The sequence below is a fragment of the Pyrgilauda ruficollis genome, unplaced genomic scaffold, assembly GCF_017590135.1.
Source record: "Pyrgilauda ruficollis isolate IOZ18807 unplaced genomic scaffold, ASM1759013v1 scaffold14, whole genome shotgun sequence".
NCBI lineage: Eukaryota > Metazoa > Chordata > Aves > Passeriformes > Passeridae > Pyrgilauda > Pyrgilauda ruficollis.
The window spans coordinates 752,345-775,000 of record NW_024512543.1 but is presented as its reverse complement, the minus strand read 5'-3'; the positions used below and the strand labels follow the sequence as shown (position 1 = coordinate 775,000).

The window sequence follows — 22,656 nt, the reverse complement described above, 5'->3', positions numbered from 1 at the left end:
GAAATCTAAGAGGAAAAAGATTAATTTAAATAGTATGAAATTGTAGCTGTTCTTCTTACATACAGTTTAACTGTCATTAACTGTTGAAGATACCAAGCTTAAAATGTTAGCCTTGTTATTTCACTTCCAGCTTTGTGGTAATTATTTTTCTATCATAGTCAAAAGAAAAGTGGAAACAAAAAATATTTAAAAAATAATAAAGTACAAAAAAACCCCCCAAACAGCTAAGATACTTACGGATGGTTTGTTCTTTTTCTTGTAGAAATCTTTCCAACACGATACGAGCCATCAATGATGGGGCAAAGTCCACCTTAGCCCAAGAAAAACAAAAACAGAATTTCAGGAGGTAAATGCATTTAGATGCACACTTATCAGAACTGTACTATATTTGTAGATTAAAACTAATGAGCAAAGTAGAGGAAACAGGATCTTTTTCCAATCATCAAACTCAACTATTTCCACCAAATATGTGGTAGTAATCCACAGTACCAGCGAAAAACCAAATAAAGTAGACAACATAAAATCCTGGTTATTATGTTTATACATTTTGCATCTGAACCACCCTTTGTAAAAGATGACCGTGAAATCCCTTTTATAAGGTTATCCATCAAGGAAAAGAAGTGGTGATCCTTTTCTATGTATGAATCCTCATTCATGTGGTACCCATCAAGTGATACCACATATCCTTAGCATCAATATCTCTAGCAGATGTGTTGGGCTCGGTCAAAATTACTTCAGAGTTTATATTTTGGTTTCTAACAAAGCTATTCCTTCATTTCAATTTTTTTTCATATATATGAAAAATGTATAACCTAATTGCTCCTAAAAATTACAATAGCTTTTTAGATGCCATTAAAATACTGCTTCAGTGAATCAGAATTTTAACTATGAGACAGGAAACCTTGATCACACATTGTCACAATTAATTCTTCTTGACATCTTTTCAAGTTCACTGTTGGTGCAAAAATTTTATCCTGATTTAGTAACTAGACAAAAAAGGTTACTCCATTTCTGCATACATATTTTTCCAAATATGTATGTACTTGGATGGCCTTAAATTCCCCAAGTAGAGAGAAATGCTTTCCATGGAGCTGCTTATTTCCAGTAACCCACATCAGAGCTGACACATGAAAAATGGTGAAATTACTGAAGGTAGTCCAGCCTGAATAAGGACTACCTTATTAGTTCAGGTACTTGCATCGCCCTAATTTTCATATTAATCATGTGTCCATCTTTCTTTGAAATAGGGCCATCATGCTTCATGTCAGAATTTAGCATGTAAGTAAAATTCATAGTGCTTCAAATCTCACTTGAAAATATTTGTATGAAGAGAACAGTGACTAATTTTATTGTTTCTAACAAAAATGTGATTTATTTTAGTCTTTTTGTATTACATATACAATACGAACAGTTGACAAACAATTTCATTAAAAAAAAAAGAATTAGAAGTACTTTTTTAAACCCTCAAAATACATCCCCAAAAGACAACAATATGGCGCTTTTCCTACTTAACAGAGCTGCTACATACTGTAATACAGCTATGTTATATATTTCTCATCAATTTTTACAGTTTCCACTGATTAAATATATATTGACTCATAAAGTATTACCATTACATCAATTGTCAGCAGATGCAAGAGTATGTCATTTAAATATTAACTATCATATAAAAATGGCAGCTTGATTGTTTGGAAGCAGTAATCTGGTGCTTGTTATTGCCACGTTTCCCTAATGCATTGGGTGGCAGTCACAAAATGCATTGCCTTTCTGATATACCTGCTACTACAAAACCAGAAACAAATAAGTTTTTTATGTATCTCCCCTTTCTCTTAGACTTAATTTTTATTTATTTCTGAACTGCAGGTATCTTTGATCTGAATTGCAAAAATGCATTAGTGAAAAATAAACAAAGATATGCTCACTGGAGTCAGAAATTATATGCATCATCTCTAAATCAATGCGAAAAATATACAAAGAACCAGTAACAGATATATTACTCTGTGCTTGAAATATTTTTATGACAGTTCCCATATAATATGGGTGCAATATATCATCCATTGGGATGTTTACCTAAATTCTTAGTAAGATTGTACTTATTTATGTAAAGTACATTCTATTCTCAGTACTTCAGGATTTGTCTTTTCCAGAGATGGTAAGAAGCTACACATTACCACTAATATGAAATAAATTCTTGATTCTATGCTAACTGTACGATCAGGTTACACAGACACTTCACAGACCATTAAAATCTTCAAGTAATTGATAGGTAATCGCTCATTTGCTGGCTGCAGCAATGTACATGAGAGAAAAACCATTCTTTTTTACTAATGTAACATGTAGAACTTGCTGCTATTGCTACACTTAATGCTCATAGTGCCATATCATTTTTAATGCAAACACTCATTTTCTACTTCCTTCTTACATTTTCTATTAAAATGCAACACAAAACAGCATATATTTCATTCTATCCCTTTGAGGATTGCATAAGCAGTTTCAGGTAGTATCAGCTATTGTACTGTTACTATTACAGTAAATAAATATTTTAAAGTTTAAAAAACAGGTATTTAATCAATTTCTTTTTTTCTAGGAAACTCCCTACCACTTGTTCAAACTTTTTCCTTCTTCTTTAATGTAGTACTAAGATAGCAGTTTTTAATACAAATAACACCTTGTATACCAAGGCAAATTCATATGCTAGTTAATAAACAGCATCAATAAATTTGTCAAGACTTTAATGGCATCCGTACAGAACTTTTCATACACTGAGGAATTTATTCTGCTTAAGTGCTTTACCTTAAGCAGTTTTCATTAGCCATCCTCTAATCTGTATGAACAGAAATAAATGAAGTCAGGAAAATTATCTGTTTTAAGCCTTCCTATCAAACTGATAGGAATCAAACTGATGCAACTGCATTTAATCCATGTGAGAATTTTTAGCAAGTTTATGCAATAAAGACCTGCAGTGTGTCAGAAATTTTCAGCAAAATACAAATTCAGGGTATCCTACCCATTTGCCTTGAAGTTAAAAGACTAATTACATGAACTGATTTATTAATAAATGTGGCTTTTTGTCTAATTATTTTAAGTACTAACAGACTGGGGAACCATTTTAAATGTCTAATGTGCCTTGAAACCATTTTTTTAGGTTAATTACATTTCTCAGTAAAGTCACTATAGATATGCCCCTCAGGTTTTACAGTGGAAGATTAAAGAAAAAAGAAAGATGATTACCTCATTGGCCAGGTCCAGTAATACTGGGGCAGCTGCATTTTTCATCACCCCATTCAGGTACCTAGACAAGACAAAGCCAGGTAATTTTGCAGTGGCAAGAAAAGGCCAGTTTATATATGTCAGCATCCCTTGTGAATGTTTTTCATTTGGGGGAAAACACCCCATTTAATGGGAAATCTTTTAAGAAGTAAGTACTTTAAGCAATCACTAACTTTCCAGGGTTGTCTCCTATTCTATTATATTCTATTCATCTGCAAAATATATCTATCTTAATTAAGACACTGGTAAAAAACCCAACATATCAAGAAATTAAAAAAATGTGGCTTAATGACACACAAATAAATTATGTCTGTACTACTTAAAGATGCATCACAGACAAATAAACCTCTATTATTCACAGTAAAGATTTTTGGCTCCACATGAGCTTCAACTGTGAAGGTGCACTGTATATCTTACCCAATTCCCTAGTACACACAAAAACATAAATTCTCAAATTTATTCCAGATTTTATCAGCTGGGCAGTAATTTAAATACTAAAGGCTTACTTTAGTGAAATCAGTCTAACAATTAATATTCTACAAAGAAAACAAGAAATATTTAGCATTCAATAAAGGTTGATAGAAAGTCATTATCCTATCAGTGGCAAAGGCTTAATGTTTCTAGTTGAGGGTATTACAGAATGATGCCTCTGACCATCAATTCACACAATGTCGCTTTCCTCACTTCTGTTACTTTCACTGTTTGATATTCAGATTTCAATAAAACCTGAAACCTGTGTTCAGAAGCTGATGGGAAGGAGCTATGATATTGGAAGCCACTTTGTGCTTTGCAGCCATGTGGAAAAGAACAATAGTTACCAACATTTGAACCTGCTCGTTTATCCTATCTGTATTCGCATAGCACATCATTACTGACATCATTAGAAGGCCACAGCCTTTCCAGCTCTATCATTATCTATCCATCAGAAGACACTCTTCTGCTCATTAGTTACAGGCATTAAAATTCTTTATCATTTTACCTTTCTGTGGAATGGGTGGCACACCTTCATAAAACCCCTTCACATAAGATTTGATAGAGGGCTTTTTGCTTGCAAATTATTCTGATGCTTAATGAATTAAGGAAACGAAAAAAGCTTTTTGCTGTAAACTATTTCGGTTCCACATTAAAAAAAAACCCACAAAACATATTCAAACATTGCAAATTTATAACAGAAGAAAATGAGATATCATACACAAAATACACAACCAGGAAAATGTACTTGAGATTAAAGTTCTCAAACATGCATCTAGATGATCGAACAGCAACAGTGAGAATGAAGTAAATTTCTGTCATATATTTCTAATGCTTCTGGCAACTCCATTATAGACTAACAGGTCTCACAAGCTGATGGCAATACAGTTCTGAAAACCTGCTGATCCTTCTTGTACTTTGTGCTTGCCTAAGTTTCAGACTAGCAAGTCTCAGCAAAGTGGAAGAAACTACTCTACTCAACTATTTTACTTGCTCCTAACAGGTACCACTGGAAATGTCTACCTTCAAAACTTGGTAGTTCTGACCTAATAAAGCAATGACAGTACAATTATCTGCTTGTATGTCGGCAGAAACACCAAGGAGCATAGCACTCAGTCTGGGGTTTACAGCAGTAAAGTGGATGATACAGAAGAGCAGAGGAGAAGACATGTTTGTCATATTTACGCCTGAAGTATTTCAAAGTGGCTTCTATCTGAAGTTGTCTGGTTCTGCAGCGTCCTGAACATACTACACTGTAAATCTATTAAAACAGGACTGAAATGAGTTTTTTAGCTATTGACCAGAATATCTCTGATTTTAAAACATGTGCATTTTACTCAGCCATGTTAATACACTTGCAAAATGACATACTCAGAAATAGCATAAAGAATGATTTTCCCTACCACTACCACACAGCTTCATACATAATGCATTAGTTATGCACTGCTATCATACTTCAGACTACAGAAGAAGACAGGAGACCAAATCCTCCTACCTGATGTGAGACAAACTTAATCATACCTACAACCCTACTGACACCAATACAACTGCTGCTTTGCATAAAGCAAAATCTTCTCCCATGTTTCAGGTTGAAGTTTCAGGCTGGAACTAGTGATTTACACATACTCTATGAAAAGGGTTACTTACGCAGCAGTTACAATTACCACTGGCTGCTTCACTGAAACTGTGCTAGTGAAAAATAATTAAAAGTAGTACTGTATACGCATGTTATTAGCAAAACAAAATTTTAAGCCAATATTCTTCCTAAACAAGAATCAACCCTAGGGAAAGTGTGATGTGATCCAGTACAAATTTTACAAAACAATACAACAACTAAAAAACTGAAATCAAACACCCAAACTAGTACATTTCACACTAGATATTCTAAACTAGTGTCTGATATAATCAGGTTGTGGTTAAGTTTTAAATACATGACTCTGGCAGAAGCACATTTAATTGTTTACAAATGAAGGCTCTTTGTTTATTTTCTTGATTCATACAGATTAGTATTAAGCACGAATATCATACATCACAAGTATGAATTCACTTGCCATGCATGCTCTTCAGATATGTCAGTCTACAAAGTAATATTTTAATTGCATATCTTTACCTGTTATCACTATGCCCCAATTATGTCACTGGAATATTTTTAGTAAAGCCTGTGGAACTAACAGAAAAACTACAAGGTGTAGCAAGCACAGTTTATTAGCTTAAGAGGCAAACAATTGTAAAATGACATAAAGGTTTTCATCCTCCCTTAAAAACTATTTCTGACACTTCTGTTGATAAAACAGGAGTGATCTAAAAATTAGTGCTTTAACTGGCAACACATGAATATGTAACTTTTTGTAATGTAACACAAATGTTGTTTTAAACAAGCAACTGTAACAGAACAAGCTCTCTTGCTGTAAAGGAAGTCATCAAAATCAGTCTTGACACAGAAATCCTAAAAATTACAAACTATAGGCAATATATAATAAATGTCATCACATACACTGGAAAAAATATTTGCTTATCCTGACTTAGAGCCAGGGAAGTAAACTCTTTCTTAATCAGAATGACCAAATCCTGAAAAAATTCTGTATTACCAGTGAAAAACATTTTTAGGTGAACCATTCTGTATTCCCAAATTCTTAATTTATTGTTATATAAAATTAGCTTAATAAGCTCATTTACTCACAACTGCTGTAAAAATCAGTAGCTACGATGAGAGTCTTAACTGGGGTGGGGAGGTCATACCTTTGGTAGTAAGTTTCGATAGCTTCAGCAGTGTGATGCTTGGCATGTGTTCTTTTGATTTGTTTCTAGAAAAATAAAAAAAACAGGACTTTTACAAAGGTGTCATAGATCAAAACACTGAAATCATGACTACACAAACACACGATCCTTGGCTATACTTTGATAGATGTGAACCATGCTTTTAGATTCCATACAGAAATGACATTCAATCTACCTATTGAATTGAACGCCTTCAGACTGTACTGCAATGTACCATATGTAAAAGCCAGTAAGGTCACAATAATTGAATCTAAATAAGTTTACTGAAGGCTGCTGAGGGCAAAGAAAAACTTGTTCTCTCTTTCAACCTTTGTATTAATTTTCCCTCAATTCAATTCCATCTAAGTCTGGTGCACTCTAGTTTTACAATTCAATTGGCATTTTTAACCAGGAAGAACATTGCTTAAAAACAACTTATTTGAAAAACTACAAAAAGTAATTCCGTAGAGACTTGCCACTTGACTGACACCTGTCATCTCATGATAAATGACTCCATTTTCTGCCTCTCTTGCCTTCTGCCACTCCGGCAATGGTCATTTATCATCATCTCTGTCAGCAATGGAAAGCAGCACTGACAGTGCAAGTCAGCAAACATTTAGCACATGGAACCACGCAACACAGGGAAATTATTATTGTCAGAATAATAATGGTTTAGCATAATTTATTACAGGTCCACCAAATAAGCAAAGGCTAGATGTTATTAGACAGATGGATGGGTAGGCTTGGCAGCCATCCACTGAGACTCAGGCGGTGCTTGATGTGGAAAAAGGAACATCCTCCAAACCAATCAGAAAGCTGGCAGTTCAATTACAAAGAAATAAAGGGACATTCATCATTCAATTAGGCACCTGTCAACCCTCACAAAGGAGAAAACTTCTAACCTGGTACTCCTGGGAGAAGATGCTCAGCAGAGTGGACTGCGATTGACTGGAACAAATAAAAGAAGGACAAAGTTAATTACTGGAGTGCACTGCAAAGAAACAAAAGAGAAGGGAGCTTCAAAGGTAGGCCTGCTGCCCTGTAATCTAACAGAACATGAAAACAAGTGTGGAAAAGTTGTTCCAGATGAACACCTCAGACAAAGGCTTCCTGCTGCTAGGTCAAGGAGAGAGAGTATGAGGGAGGGGAGGAAAATATAGCAAGAACTTCAAATCAAACTAGCATACTGTTTGGGTGATTCAACTTCAGAACCCAAAAGTCCTACCAGGAGCAAGTAGTGGAGCTAAAAGGTAACAGGGATAAAAGGAAATTAAAGCAAAATTTCCATTAAAAATTGATGGAGTTAAATTCCATCAGCAGTTGGGAACATGCCGCTTGTTCATTGGCAACATATTGAAATTCATTTTGTTAGCAGCAAGGAAACTTCTTCAGTAGCTGTCTCATATTCAGGTTAAAAACTTCCCCTCTGTCAGAAGTAGCATATGGGACCAGTGGAACATTCCCACTGAAACTGATGCGCTTTGAAAATGGAAACTTTCACAGCAGGAAGCCAAGATTCCCCGGAGTCGGTCATTTCCAAAAGCTGCCATAAGCTTCATTCATCTACGGCTCCACTCAATGTCGAACACCTGGCAATGAAGCAACCTGGAAAGCATTCTTCCCAAGTGGGAATTTTTCTCTCTGAATTGTTAACATTTAGAAAAGAGACAAGATTTTTTTCCTCTGAAAGGCAATCAATACCACACCGCTACTGTTTTCAATTGTCCTCTGTGGATATATCTACCTCATCACATCCTGAGTACTACTAATTACTCCTGATATATTTTTCTACTACATGCAACTTGAACAAATTATAGCCTCAATAAATCGAGTTTTATGGTACAGCAAAGCATTATGAATAATTAACATTTTTTCCTCCCATGAACTTACCTACTATGGCACAGCATAGGTAGTTCAAAGATTCCATAATGTCTAAAGTCTCACTCTTCTGTCAGATTTCTTGTATGTGAATTTAACACCTGTATCACATCATAATTACATTAAAAGTACATATTCTCTCCATACATAAATGACCCTTCTCCTTCCAACTCTCACACTTCAGAAACACTAATTTAAAATGAGGAAGTCCTACTCTCACTTTCAAAAGGGAACAATGAGGCACAAAACAACTAAACGGTTGGATCAATGTTAAACAGACAGTATGTATATGCAGCATGGTATAAAGTTACCTCTAAACCAAGCAGCTGAAGAATCAGGAACAAAGTGACTAGATCAGTGCAGTACTGTATAAAGAACTTACAAGTATACCTTATCCATAGCTGTGCTTCCAGGTTTTTTGCCATAACTTTGTATTTTGGGCTTGTCTGCCCAGCGCAACATCTGCGTGACAGCAGTAAGCTGAGCCTTGATCTTTGGTATTTTACACATGGGACTGTTCACCCGGAGTACTCACTGAGACTGCATGTTAAAACTGTAGAACAATGATAGAAACAGAAACTGACTAATATATATATATTAAATTAATGGATTACAGAAAAAATAAGTCAAATACAGTAAAGAATTTAAATTGTAATAGTTTCTAGTCAAATAAAGTAAACAGTATTTAAATAAAAAATATTTATTTAAATATACACATGACATAGAGGCCAGGAGTTACATACCACAAACATTGTGGAGTTACAAAGCCTCTCCAAAAGGTGCACAATCCAATTATGACAACCTGCAACCTGCACATGTAATCACTAGAAGGTGAACAAAGGAAAGAAATTAAGATTATATACTTACACAGGCTATACACATACAGAAAGCTAAGATATTTCAAGTTGATTAAAAAAAAAAAAAACCCAAACCTGCAGGTTATAAATAAGTTGGATATATATGGCCCCCTAATGGCTCACCACATAACTATTATTACCTTGTAGATTTACATGGTCATAATGGTAGAACTGAATTTAGAGACAGATGTGGGAAAAATCCCAGAACAGATCAGGACAGCATTTGACTAGATCTCTGGTTTGAGTTCTCCTCCACTGACATAGTAATTTTTGTGGTTTTAGGCTATTCCTGGTATGTTAACTATACTTATACTCTCATTATCCTATTAAACACTGACACTGGCATATATAAAAAAAAAAACCAACTAAGACCATTATCCCTCCCTCCCTTTACATTCCACCTTTAATGGCAGACTTAGAAATGCCAGGTTAATGACCATGATGGCCTTCAAGGTCTTCTCAAAATTAAATGTTTCTCTTATTCTTGTCCATTATATTTGTCCCCTTAGTGTCCTTGGATTTTGACCTACTTCAATTTAGTTCAACACTCCTTTCCTATGGAACAGTCTTTCCAACTGTTCAGATAATTTAGGACCTAGCACGAATACTGAAAAAATTCATTCCAATAACAGTGCAAATTGGATATATACTGGATTGCAGTACATACACTTTATCACTGGGGCAAAGAGAATTATTTCAATAACATCATTCAAATAATTACAAGCCTTATTACTGGATGATCTTTCCCTTTCTCCAGGAGAAGTGGATTTATATCTTTACATGGCTGCTTCCATGTTTCTTTTGGTTAACATCGTTCCTGTCTTAAAAACTAAAACCACTCATCCGCCACTCAGTGTTTCCTTGCTACAATTTCATTGAGACAACTTCCTGGCCAAATGAAGTAGCTCTTCAAAACACAGATGGAGCATCTATGGCAAGATCTTAGTGAGTGAAAACTGAAACATCATGGTTTCAGAAAGCACCGAAAAAGACACTACTGTGTACTTGGAGAGGGAAGAGAAATCATGAATGTGAATTTGAATAGAAAAACAGCACAATCACAACTGCTGATACTGACAGCAGGAATACTACCATAGAAGTTATCATTACTTCTAGAGGAACAGCTAAATTCCCAGGGCTCCATCCATCCTCTGATACTTCTATACAAGATTTCAAAGCAACAAATGAGCAGACAAATGTATTTATCGCTGAGCTATCCAGGAAAACAAACGTAACACTGAAAGTGGCTTTTTATTCAAAATAACATTTGAGTACTGTGTTATTGCCTTTCATGGAATAAACTACATAGTAAGCCTCATGCCTTACTTGAAGACTAGGAATATAGATGTTTGTGACAAGCAGATACTTTTGTTGAGAAACAACTGTAGAGCCAAGGTATATAACTGCTGATTTTCTGAAACAAATGAACAAAAACCCAGAAGCCATAATTCTGAGTACTACTGCATTTAAACATTTAATATTCTAACCTGTTATCCCTCCTGTAAAACTCAGTATATTGTCCAGGGAAATAAGCAAATTTTTCTCAGTTCAGCAGTTCTGTAGTGACAACTTTCATGGAAACATTTTCTTCTGCAATTCTAGACAGTAATGAATCTAACTCCCAGAGCTCTGTTCAAAGCATCCAGCCTCACTCTTTAGATATCCTTTTTTACTTGTATACTGGCATCCACAGTGACGCCAATTTACCTTTTGTTACTCCATGTCAGTGTCAGCAGCATACTTCCATCTGAATGCCTGATGTATTTCATGCTCTTGTCAATACTTAAGTGGATTTGAGCAGAAAACTGAAAGCTGAAGTTGGCTAAAAATGCCCATTTTTTAATGATAAAAATACTTCTATTTTATAAAATGAAGTGTAAGTTCTAGGTTACAAGTGATATAAAGATATAAAAATTTGCTTGCCATAAAAAAAAAATAGTATTACAGTTATTAAAGTTACTTCTAATACACAAATCCAACATTTAGAAGGGGATGCCCAAGACAGTCCAGAAAAAGGGATAAGAAAAATGATCTCTAAGAACTTAGATATCATTTAAGCTAGAAAGAGCTTGGTGCTTGGAAAAGAATATGCCCTTTGGTCAATTACTAAATAAGTATAAAATTTAGACCATTCTCTTCTAATGAATCTCAGAATTTGAAGACAAGGAATGCTATAATCCCTGGAGAGTGTTTCAGAAATGTTCTGGTTTGCAATGAGTACTCATATATAAAGTAGTAACAGGTAAGTTACTACTTCATATAAGCAGTTTACTGCTTTGTAGCTAGATACAAAACTTTGGCTAAGAAGCAGCTAGTAATGATGAAAGCAATTTAATTGTATCAGATCATCACCTCAACAAAACAGAATTGCAGATGCAACCAAGATTTGGAGTGCTGTCCAGCTTAATACTTGCTACTTACTTCAGCCTCACAAGCATAGCAAATGTTATGCAAATATTATACTATCAGACCTTGCAAATAATGAATTCTTTACAGTTAAGATGAAACTTAGAGTTTTTATTTTCTGAGACTACTGAAAACATGGATTTGTAGGTGCAAACCAAGATTTCACTTGTTTTATGTTTCATGTTTTATAATGAGTTTCCTTTCCCTCACTTTTAACTTCACATTTGTTGCCTAAAGTACAAAGAGTAAAAAATCAGTTTCACATTTAGTGTATTTTATCATGGAACAAAGGAAGAGTATCTAGAGAGATTTCACACAAGTGGAGGCAAGAAGGGGGAAAGCATAGTCCATAAGACAAATATGTTATATATAAACAGAATAGCTTAATTGTTTCTTTTTCACAAAATTGAATATTCCACCTTATTAAAACGATAAATATATTGGTTAAAAACTGAGTGTAGGGGCAGGAGCTGTGTTTCCAAAATTCAGAAGCTGTTACATGAGAAATCCCAAAGCTGCAGTGTCAAACCTTCTTCCTGAAGAACATACACTGCCACTTAGCTACAGAAGGAATTCAATAAGGGGGGAAAATTGTTTCTTCTACAATCTCTAGTGAGTATGCATTGCATATCATGATATGAAAGTCCTAAAGTTCTAAAATAGATAGCAAGAGTCTCTCATTTCTTTAAACTGGAAAAGAACTTCCCCTTTCCATGCATAGTAAGTTTAAAAATACTTTTACTGGCACAATATTGAGAATTAAAATAAAAGTAATAGGGCTAGAACTGTGTGGTGCTGCCATGCCAACTTTAAAATCTAAGTGAGGAAAGAAAGATATATATCCAAAAAATGTAAAAGACTAGTGGTGAAAGGGGAATTCTCCTCACATCTATCCTGAAGTTTCAGAGCATGTATCTAAAACATATTTTTCCTGTTACATTATTAAAGACATGAAAGAAATCCAAGCAGCCAAATTCTCATCTTCCATACTGCAAATGATTTGGAACAGGGACTCCTAAAGGAAGCAATGTTTATACTGCTTATCACATGCTAACCAGTCCACCCTACTTTGTAAAAAACTCTGTTAGTAATGGATTTCAAACAGATCTAGCAGCATTGTTTCAAATGCATAACATGCACAGAGGCATACAGCCTCAGTGGCTTCCCACAACTGCAGGACATGGGCAGCAAGCACCACAGTTACACCTGAAAATGACCCAATGCCAGTCTGGTGGTCAACTTCCCACCTGAAAGGATGTGACAACTTGTGGATTCTCACAATTTCTTCCATGGTCAGGATTGTCCAGATAACAAAAAGGTTTCTTAGCAGTCTGAACAACTCTACAAGTGAATCCAGGAAGGCTCAGGAATACCAAAGGCCTACCCAGAGCTTGTTAGGCTTACATGCCTGAAGAGCATGGAACAATGGAGGCACACTGACCTCTACAATAGTTACAGCTTTAATCTTTCTTCACTGTAGCCTCTAGTACAACAATCTTTCTTATAGGTTAGTATGATTGTGGTCACTTCTCTGAATGAAAATTCTAAAAAAGCAGAGTATTGTCTCTGTATACATTTGTACTTTTATAGTTCACAAATCTACCAATGATTTATCAGAAGTCAGTGAATTACCAATTTAAGTTAAATCAACATACTTGTCTATAAACATGTGTGTGAATATGTATTTTTAAATCAATAGGTGAGTTTGAATTAGAGTTACTAAGTAACACAGAAGTATCTAAGTTCGAGTCTGGAATACAAAACCAGTTTTATTATTTCTGCATAAGAAGCCTTCCATACAATGAAGAATTATTGGTAGCTCCTCCTTCTCAAACTATCAAGTCAATACAGTTCTGTAGAGGAAATACTCCCATTACAAATATATTATTATTATTATTATTACTGTGTTGTTGTTGTTACTGTTGTTATTGTTATGCTGTGTGTGTGTAGATATACATACATATACGACAAGAAGTACGTGATGATATGCTCATTTCAGACTTAGTATAATTAAATTTAAAATCAAGATGAAATCCAAGCTCATCTGAAAAACAATAACATGAATAAATTTTAAAATTCTCTGATATCCAGTTCAGTAAGCTGTACAACAGCTCAACTCAAAAGACCTAAACACATCCCTAAAAATTGCTTTTGGCTCAAAGTCAATTTCATACCTTTGGCAGGATCAAAAATAAAATACAAAGTAAAGTTTTTGAGGAGAAAGATATCCTGCACTGCAGGTTTCACTAGTCAATTATAATAAAAAGGTTAACATGTGCATACAACTTTGCTGCCTAGAGCCAGGGTTATGAGTATAACTGTATGACAAAGCTCAGTAAAGGCTACTTGAGAAGAGTCATCACTTCTATGACCTTGACACTGGTTGGTCCCACAACTTCTATACAATTTAGTGATGTGCAAGAACAGATGATGGTGCAATACATAGAAATGGCAGCATTTAAAATTCATAGTAGCGTAAGGCCATTACTTTTCCCACTGGGCCACTTGAACTTTAATAATGTCTGACCTAGTTGGCCAATAAGTTCTAGCAGCAGACAGAGGAAAATTGCCAGTATTAGATACTGTTTGATTTTTCATTTACGAAGACTTAGAAGTTCCTTTAAGAACAGAGCACCAATTCTTCCTGTAGACACCTAATTTTTTGGTGTCTCTTGTAACAACCAATATATTTTAAAACAACTGCAGACTATGAACAAACTGTATCAGATGTGAAAAAAATAAATCACAGAGGTAAGTACAAAAAACCAATACAGGCAATGATCCCAAAATAATGCTAGCTCTTTGCAGAGATAAATTACATCTTCTTTCACCCACATTACAAAAATCTCATTTCCAATAGCAATAATATAAGTGTAACTAAAAATACTCCATATTCAAATGATTGCAAAGTGTGATCAAACTCCCAATCTAAAAAAAAGACGAACAAAAATGCTGGTTTTCCATTCACATATATATGGTTGAGAAGAACAGCAACATGCTTTAACAGTGGATAAATACATAACATGTTAAAAAAATACAGCAATCACAGCAATGGAAGAGTAGCAGGTCCATAAGAAAATAAACTATTTTTTCAGTTTTATAATCTTAGTAAGCAAGTAGTGAAAATGGACAGTAATTTGCCTAAGATATTGTTCTGATATAATTCCATTCTGGAATTAAACAATACTTGTTGCACGAATGTTTGGAACCTATTCCAATGCCAAACCCACAGAGAGATCTTTATAAGTAAATATTTCACTAATGTTTCAAGCTTCTTCTATTAAAATATAAAATTATTTTGTAAGGTCACATTTCAAACTGAAAAATACTTTCAGAACAATATCTATTCAGAATATATAATATATATAAAATATATTATATATCTGAATATATAATACAGAACAATATATATACACAATAGGGCTGAAGAAATACATTGTCAGTGCTAAAATGTGAAATTAAAACTCCCAAATATTCTGACATCAGGCTTCAGTGACTATTGAACATCCTCACGTTACAGACAGCAGAACCCATCTTTAAGTATCTAATCAGGGAGCCCACTGACAAAAGGAACTGAGAGGAGTCAAACAGGGTTTGTCTCCACGTACACCTTGATAATCTCAGTACTTGTCCACCACATCTCCATTTCCTGGTATTCCCAAGAATTCTGCTTTTAACTCTACCATTAAATTTTCTGAGAAAATTAAAAAAAAACCAACCCAGCACCTGAGACTAGCAAAAGTAGATGATTTGTTATGTCCTTCATTTCAACTACTTAGTTAAATCTTAGCAAGTTATTTAGCAAGAAGAAAAGTTTCCTCAAATCCAGGAAAGAATCAGTGAATGTCCCAAAGCAGAGGCATACAGCAGCACACCAGAGACTGAGGAAAAAGGCAAAACATTTGTGAACATTTGCACTCAAGTGTACATCATCCACACTTCAATTTACTTCACTTAAGACTGTACCAAAAACATGTTTGCAAGTTTGACATCTTTATCTTAGTAGCACAATCTAAATATTGAACCATTAGACAAAAATACACTAAAGTAGTTCCTTATCTGATGTTAGTTGTGCAAAGAGGGATGTTCCTAGAGTACAACAGCAATGGACCCCAACAAGCAGTTAAGGTGAAGAAGATACAATTTAAACCAGGGGTTTATCCTTCTCCTTTCTTATCTGCCCTACTGATAGGGCCATGGCCCACATATTGAAAATATACTCAGTAGGCTATTACCGGAAAGCAATTTTGGAAATATTTATTTTGTGTTCATCCCCTCATTTTGTTTGGATTAGCCTATCGTGCTACTTCCTCTTATGCCCAGGAAAATAAATAGATCAGAAGGTAAGTTTTTTCAGACTTCAATCTCAAATTTACTTACTGTGGACAAAGGGGAAAATAATTCTACTTTATAGCTTTTTTTTTTCAACAAAACTATATTGTCCTGTACAAGTTAGGTGTTTAAGTTTAGAAAACTATTTTTATGAATGAATGGTAATTCAGAGCTAATTAGCTTGTTTATTTTGTATTAAAAAATTAGCCTGCATGTAAAAAGCATGGTTCAGCACTAAATAAATCCCTGAACACCCGTAAACAATTTGTTCCTAAAAATACATCATCAGATTTAGAAAACTATAAACTACATTTAAAATTTACTATTTAGAAGCAATTAATTACAAAGACAGCCAGGTGGCTTTCATTACATAAATTACTGTTAATGACACTTGCCTCATGCTGCTACTGTATTTAGCATTTGCATGCATCACATGTCAGGCACACACACTGTTGCATAGGTTTCTCCAGGGTAAAAAGTGAACATCTTCAGTCAAAAAAGCTTCAAGTTATCCAATCAAAACTGTTAATTCCTTAAACAAGTTAGGATCTTAATGATGCTTCCCATTCAGGATATAATCTAAAATATATTCAGGATAAAATTTCAAGAATCAAACACAGATGATATAGAAGTGATAGTTTTTAGTAAATTTCCATTTTGGTTATGATGCAGATTCAAGGCACGAGACGAATCCATTTATAGCTAGTTCCCTTAAGATTTTAGAGCCCTAGATAGTGTTTATAATTTAAAAAAAATTACAATTTTAAACCTATTTGTAATTATTGAACAAAAAAAAAAGGAAAAAAAAAAAGTAATTCTTGTCTTTTCCTGAACCAGTGGGGGAGGGACCACTTGAATCTGCTTAATAGAGGGTCCTCTTCGAAAGTTTCCTCCCAAATTTGCCCTAAACCAGAACATCTACCTACCCAACAGTGCAGTGTTTTGTCTTGTATATCTAAGTTGTTGTATCAAGCACGCATATATTTACAAAGCCTACTTCCAGCCCCAGGAATATAGATTATTATGCCATAGAGGGAATAACGTCATTTAATGTCACTACTTACTTCCCCTTGGAAAGACTGCAGAAATGCACAAGAAGGAAATCCAGCTATCTCTTTTTACTACTGTTCTTCTAACATTCTCTTTTTTAAAAAGCTGTCTACCTAAAACTGGAAGGCAATATGAAGGGAACATCACAAGAGCTGATAACAACATTACATCAGTGTATCCTAAAACTTCTCTAACCCTTTCCATTCCTATCAACAGGCTTTTCCTTTTCCTTTCCCCTCCTCCCCTCTCTAGAGGAGTTTTCTGGTGTTCCTTATATTGCCCTGAAAATACATACAATGACTCTAAGCTTTTTTTTCCCACAGTGCCACAGCAGGAAATGCTGGCTTTCCAGAACTCTTACTCCATGGAACAGAATTTAATGGAACACAAATGGAACAGAGTCATAACTGATATAAACAGTCAATAATATTGACTGTACAGCATCACCTTCACTAAGCACCAAAAAGTCACTGGTTTTGGTAGAATGAGCCTAGAGGCTTTGATAAATAAATGTGGAACCCAAGGAAGAACAAACATTAGCTCTCTGTTAAAATAAGTTGAAGATGACCTCAGCATGCATCAAGTAGTATGGCATGACTCCCTGACACTTCTTAAATTTTTGTGACTTATCAAAAACATACTAAAAATATACATTACCATCTTTATATTAAGTCCATAAGTACTACAGTTTAAAAAAAAAAAAGTCAGTGAGAAGGGTGTTAAATAAACTTCACTGGAATTCATTGAAATTTGACTGAGAATATCTTTCAGGCAGCTTTCAAAAATGTCTCACACAAAACATCCAACCCTTTTTTTTGAAGTTTTAATATATTACAGTAAAGCAGCAAAGGCTACAGAGCCTTCTTCTCTTTCAGATTAATTTTAACCTGTTCTTCACATTTAAATATCTTCACATGTAAATAGAAATATTTTATATGTTACCTAATTTCTAAGAGCAGCAACCTAATGGAATTAGGACTTCAGAAAATAGTGAAAATGAGAACAAGAACAAAATATTCTCAACTGGAATGTTTATGTGTCCACGTTAGTAACCAACAACTTACACATATACATTATGCAAGATATATCTTAGAGCATATATTCTTATAAAAGAGATCTCTGCTTTTAACTAAAGGGTATCAATAAGAGGATGTTGAGGTCAAGTTTCTAGTTTTTAGAAACCAAAATATATAGAGTGAAGAAAGAAGCTAAGCCATAAATCAGTACTTTGTTTTCAAATTTATCTTTCTAACAAGTAAAAATCCCTCTATCAACTTTTATTTAGAAGCAATTTCTCCTTCATCATGACAGTAGTACTTTAAGGCCAAAAGTGGAAAAAATGGCATAAATGTAATTTTTATCACAGCAGATATGCAAATGTTTTTGTCTCTCTGTACCCCCAAAGTATTGTTAATGCAACTCCTTCCACTAAACCAACTGCAAAGAAATATTTAATCTAAAGTTATGGCTGTTCATATGTAATCTGTTACCTGGATTAACAAAAAAAAAAAGAAAAAAAAAGGCAGAAGGTCTCTCTATCCACCTAATCACCATATCAATGACACATGCCACAACAGAGAAGCACTAGTTTATTTGATTGATCATGGTAGATAAACTCCAAATAACAGCGAAATTAACAAATGCTTGACATTTGCTCAACATCCATTATTCTGACACTGCTTTCAGGATTTCAAAGCCTGGGAGTATGCTTAATCAACATTCATATTCCCCAGTGAGCTACAGGCACCATATTGCGCCCCGCCTTAGTACTGATGAAAACTGCATATTGGCCATTTCCAAAATGTTCTGGGACTCCACACAGGGCCCCTTCTCTCCCTTGTTCCTGTTCTGCAGTTTTCTTTTAAACACTTCCAAGACAAAAGCATCTGCCAGTTTTTCTCTCTAGGGATGTATGCAAAATGAACTTAACAGTTTTAAGGCAAGAGAAACCCTCACATCTAAATTCATTCATAGGACAGAAAAGGGCCTAAGAGGCCTCTCTAGGGACAAAACCCTGCTGAAATTTTCCCCGACAACACTGGGAGCTTTATAAAATCTAAGTCCAGACAATTTCCAATTCAAATACCCAGCATAGCATGACCTTTGTCAGATCTATGAGCCCTAGATGCACCCACTATTTTTTTATTCTAACCAGCACAGACATTAGACAGGGCACTACTGCTAAGCAGGAGGTTGACTATTTGCATGCTCTTCTATTGTGAAAATGTAACAGTGACAGCACTGTGTCGAATTCTTTTCCCCCCAGAACTTTAACTCCATAGGAGAGGCATAGCTGACAGATGACTCTCCCAACATCTGTGTTATGTACACTGCACAGCTGAGGAACCTTGGATCACTGTCACGGCTTCTCAGAGATGACCTACACCTTTCTTATATCTACACATGATAAAAAAAGTAAAGTAAAAATTTGAAAATGCCTTTTATTAAATGAAAAGTAAATATGGCAAGAAAGATTAACATAATTTAGTCATTAAGCTGTTCACATAGCAGCTCACCATATGTTGTATAAATGTCCTATACAAAATAATTTATCAGCCCTGACACGTCGCACATCATATTGTATTATTTAATATGCTTACTAAAATTTCATGGATCAAGCGCCACTTCTGAAAGCATACAGAAAGCCCTAGAAAATATTTCTTCATCTTCCATGATTTATTTTGATTGCCTTTTACAGCTACATGATAAAGTAGAACTTGCAAAATTACGAGGTTAGGGTTTACACAGCTATTGCTTCATATACTATAACAATTGGCTTCATGTCTATATAACATTTTACATGCATTTAATATTCAGAGGCACATTAAATTAAGCATGCTGCTTTCCACTGCATATTTTAATAATTTCAACTGGTTATTTCAGCAAACACCCTGATCCACTAATGTAAAGTTCCACTGAGAGAGAGATATCCTTGAAAATAAAACTAAAGAGCTTAGAATTACAAAACAAACTAACACAAACAAATAATATGTGATACATGCTGACCTCCCTAAATCTGTCTACATAAAAATATATTCATTTCTACACAGTAGCTGAAACATTTGAATATAATCTTTAAATTACTGTGATTTAAAATGTTAGAATGACAGGCATCTATTGCAGATAAATGGACAAAATTCTCTGTCCAGAAACCTTGAAACCACAAAAGATAACAATGTGTAAGAATGATTGTCTGTCACTGTCGAGGTCTGTGTCTAAATAGCAAATTAAAACAAAAAGTGTAAGCAGGAAGCTTGTGAATAATAGTTGTTGGGCAACCAATGGAATTTTTTTGGAAAAAAATGCTCAGCACTTAGATGACATATCAAGCAGACAGATATGGCTAGGAAAATATTTAGACTGAAACTATGCATTTATTCCATAAAGGACCATTTTCCTTTCTTTCTCAGACCACTGATGTCAAAGGAACACAATACAAATGAGATAATAAATGTAGCCCAACTTACTCTTTTTGGTCAACAATTATATTCTCCTGTTCCTAATAACAGGATAAAGGAAAACATATTCCTGTGTTAGATCACTCATTGCAATTAGGTCATTGAACTCCATTTGGATTGGAACTTGCTTGGCTTACTGGAGTACCTGCCAACTGGTCAAAGCAGATATTCCTTTTTATGCTCTATAAGAACCAGAGAGCTAGCTTCCAAGTTTTTTTTTCTCTTTTTTTTTTAATTTTATGTACCCCAAGAAAATGCACTTGTCTAGGAGGTCATATTGCTCAGCTGTGTTGAAAACTGAAGGAGAGCTGCATTTACAACATGCATTTTATACTAATGCCATAAATGGCTGATGTTCAATAGCCATTTCATATATAGAAACATACACTCACTCTCTGCCTACAGTACCCTCTAAATGAGTTGTAGTCTCCAAATGAGCATCTGTATTCCACCAAGAGATGCAGTAAAGGACTTGATGGTACAACAGTATCAACAGAAGACTGATATGAAGTTCTGACATCTCCCAGCCAACCACAAATAGAAACAGAGATACATGATGTCTTTATTGTTGTCTGTGTCCTCAATTAAGAACAGGGAACTCTCAAAGACCCTTTAAAGTAATTCAGTCACAGGAGCAAGTATCACCTCCATCCTGGTCACAGTTTCTGTTTCCTTTGAAACTCTTTCAGACAGGCTGTATTGCATAAAAGAATACATTTTCTATCACACGTGTCTTGTTCAAAGGAATATGTGGCAACATTTTGCTTTCTGCGAAAGAAGAACATGCACTATCTTAGGACATTTTTATCCCCTGCTGAAGTTTGTGGAGGTATATGGGAAACTAGACAATCAAATGCTTCCAAGACTTTGAAGGCATAAATACAGACATGCAAATAGAGGACAATCATCCAAACAATAAAGTCCTCTTCAGCACTACATCCTGATCTGGATAGACAGCAACACTTAGCATTCTATTCAGATGAAAAGGATAAAGCAAGATAGTAAAGTTCAACAATTCTCCGATACAAAACAATGAGATTGTCACTATCAATCAGGCAACTGGATATCCTGGTGTGTGCAATGGAAGGGATAGCATCTTCTACTCAAATCACTATCATTACTCAAAATGTTAAGGACACAAGAATTTTTAAAAAAGATTGTACCCAAATAAAACATAAGACATGTAAAAAAATGCTTTAGTTGCTTACAAATGGAAGTTTTTATCCTAAGTTGTTCACAAATCATAAAGTTTTTCCCATGATAGGCACAGATTCCTGTTTGGCAAATTTAAGCCTTTGACAAGAAGTTAATTTACTTTGAATTCTTCATTTGAAGTCCATGGACAACAAGGACTTCATGAGATACAAGCTGAAAACTATAAACACAGCATGCCTATGGGAGTTTGAAATCCACTTGTATGGTACCAATTAGTCAAACAAAAACATGAACAAGGCTTTTAACCACCACCTGATCAGAAGAACACAGGGTATTACCTTTCCATTCCTCCATCAATGTTGTTAGTTTTTCTTGGTAACAATACTCTATTAGGCTTGTCTTAGAAAGCAGTTTTATTAGGATCAGTTCCTGCATTGCATTTTCTTACAGAAATTAATCCTCAGCAGTATTTCACTCAGTTGAGAGTGTAATTCAAGCTTCTGAAACTTTCACACTGAAAATAAAGATGTTACCTACACCAGGAACTTAAAGGAATGAACAATTAAAAAATTACTCTCGTAGAAGCATATATGCTGCTTCTTAAAGTGATGCAATAAGCCATAAGGGGCATATATCAGCACCAAAATGGTTGTAGTCATTAATTTAAGTAACAAATCATAGGCCCTGCTAACAATGACAGCAAACAGATGCTAACAAGAAAATGTATTATTTAATATGTTGTGTGTTATAAAAATGTAAGCATTTAGGACACTTCTTAAATTTTTATAATAATATGCATTTCATACATTACTGTCTTGACACATACAAGAATCAAATTTATAGGTCTCATTCACGACTTGCTTTCTCTTCTGTGAACACAGAATAGATTCCTGAGAGAGAAAAAGCTCAAGAAGTCAATGTTTCAAATAGATGTTTCCTACAAAATCAAGTTGCTTGTCTTGCTGTCTTGAACTAACTATCGTAAGCATTGAATCTCATTAGAAAACGAAAATCAACTTATT

The 22,656-nt window shown here is 34.7% G+C and overlaps 1 protein-coding gene across 1 annotated transcript in view; it reads right to left on the bottom strand.

Annotated features, from left to right (window-relative positions):
* The window catches only part of CDIN1 (CDAN1 interacting nuclease 1), a 124,628-nt gene that overhangs the window by 90,543 nt on the left and 11,429 nt on the right, over positions 1-22,656 (bottom strand). Inside the window, exons 2-5 of the mRNA XM_041460143.1 lie at positions 7,401-7,446; positions 6,481-6,545; positions 3,232-3,292; positions 238-310 (exon numbers count right to left, since the gene is read on the bottom strand). Coding sequence (XP_041316077.1) covers positions 238-310; positions 3,232-3,292; positions 6,481-6,545; positions 7,401-7,446 — 245 coding nt within the window. The remainder of the gene's footprint in view (positions 1-237; positions 311-3,231; positions 3,293-6,480; positions 6,546-7,400; positions 7,447-22,656) is intronic.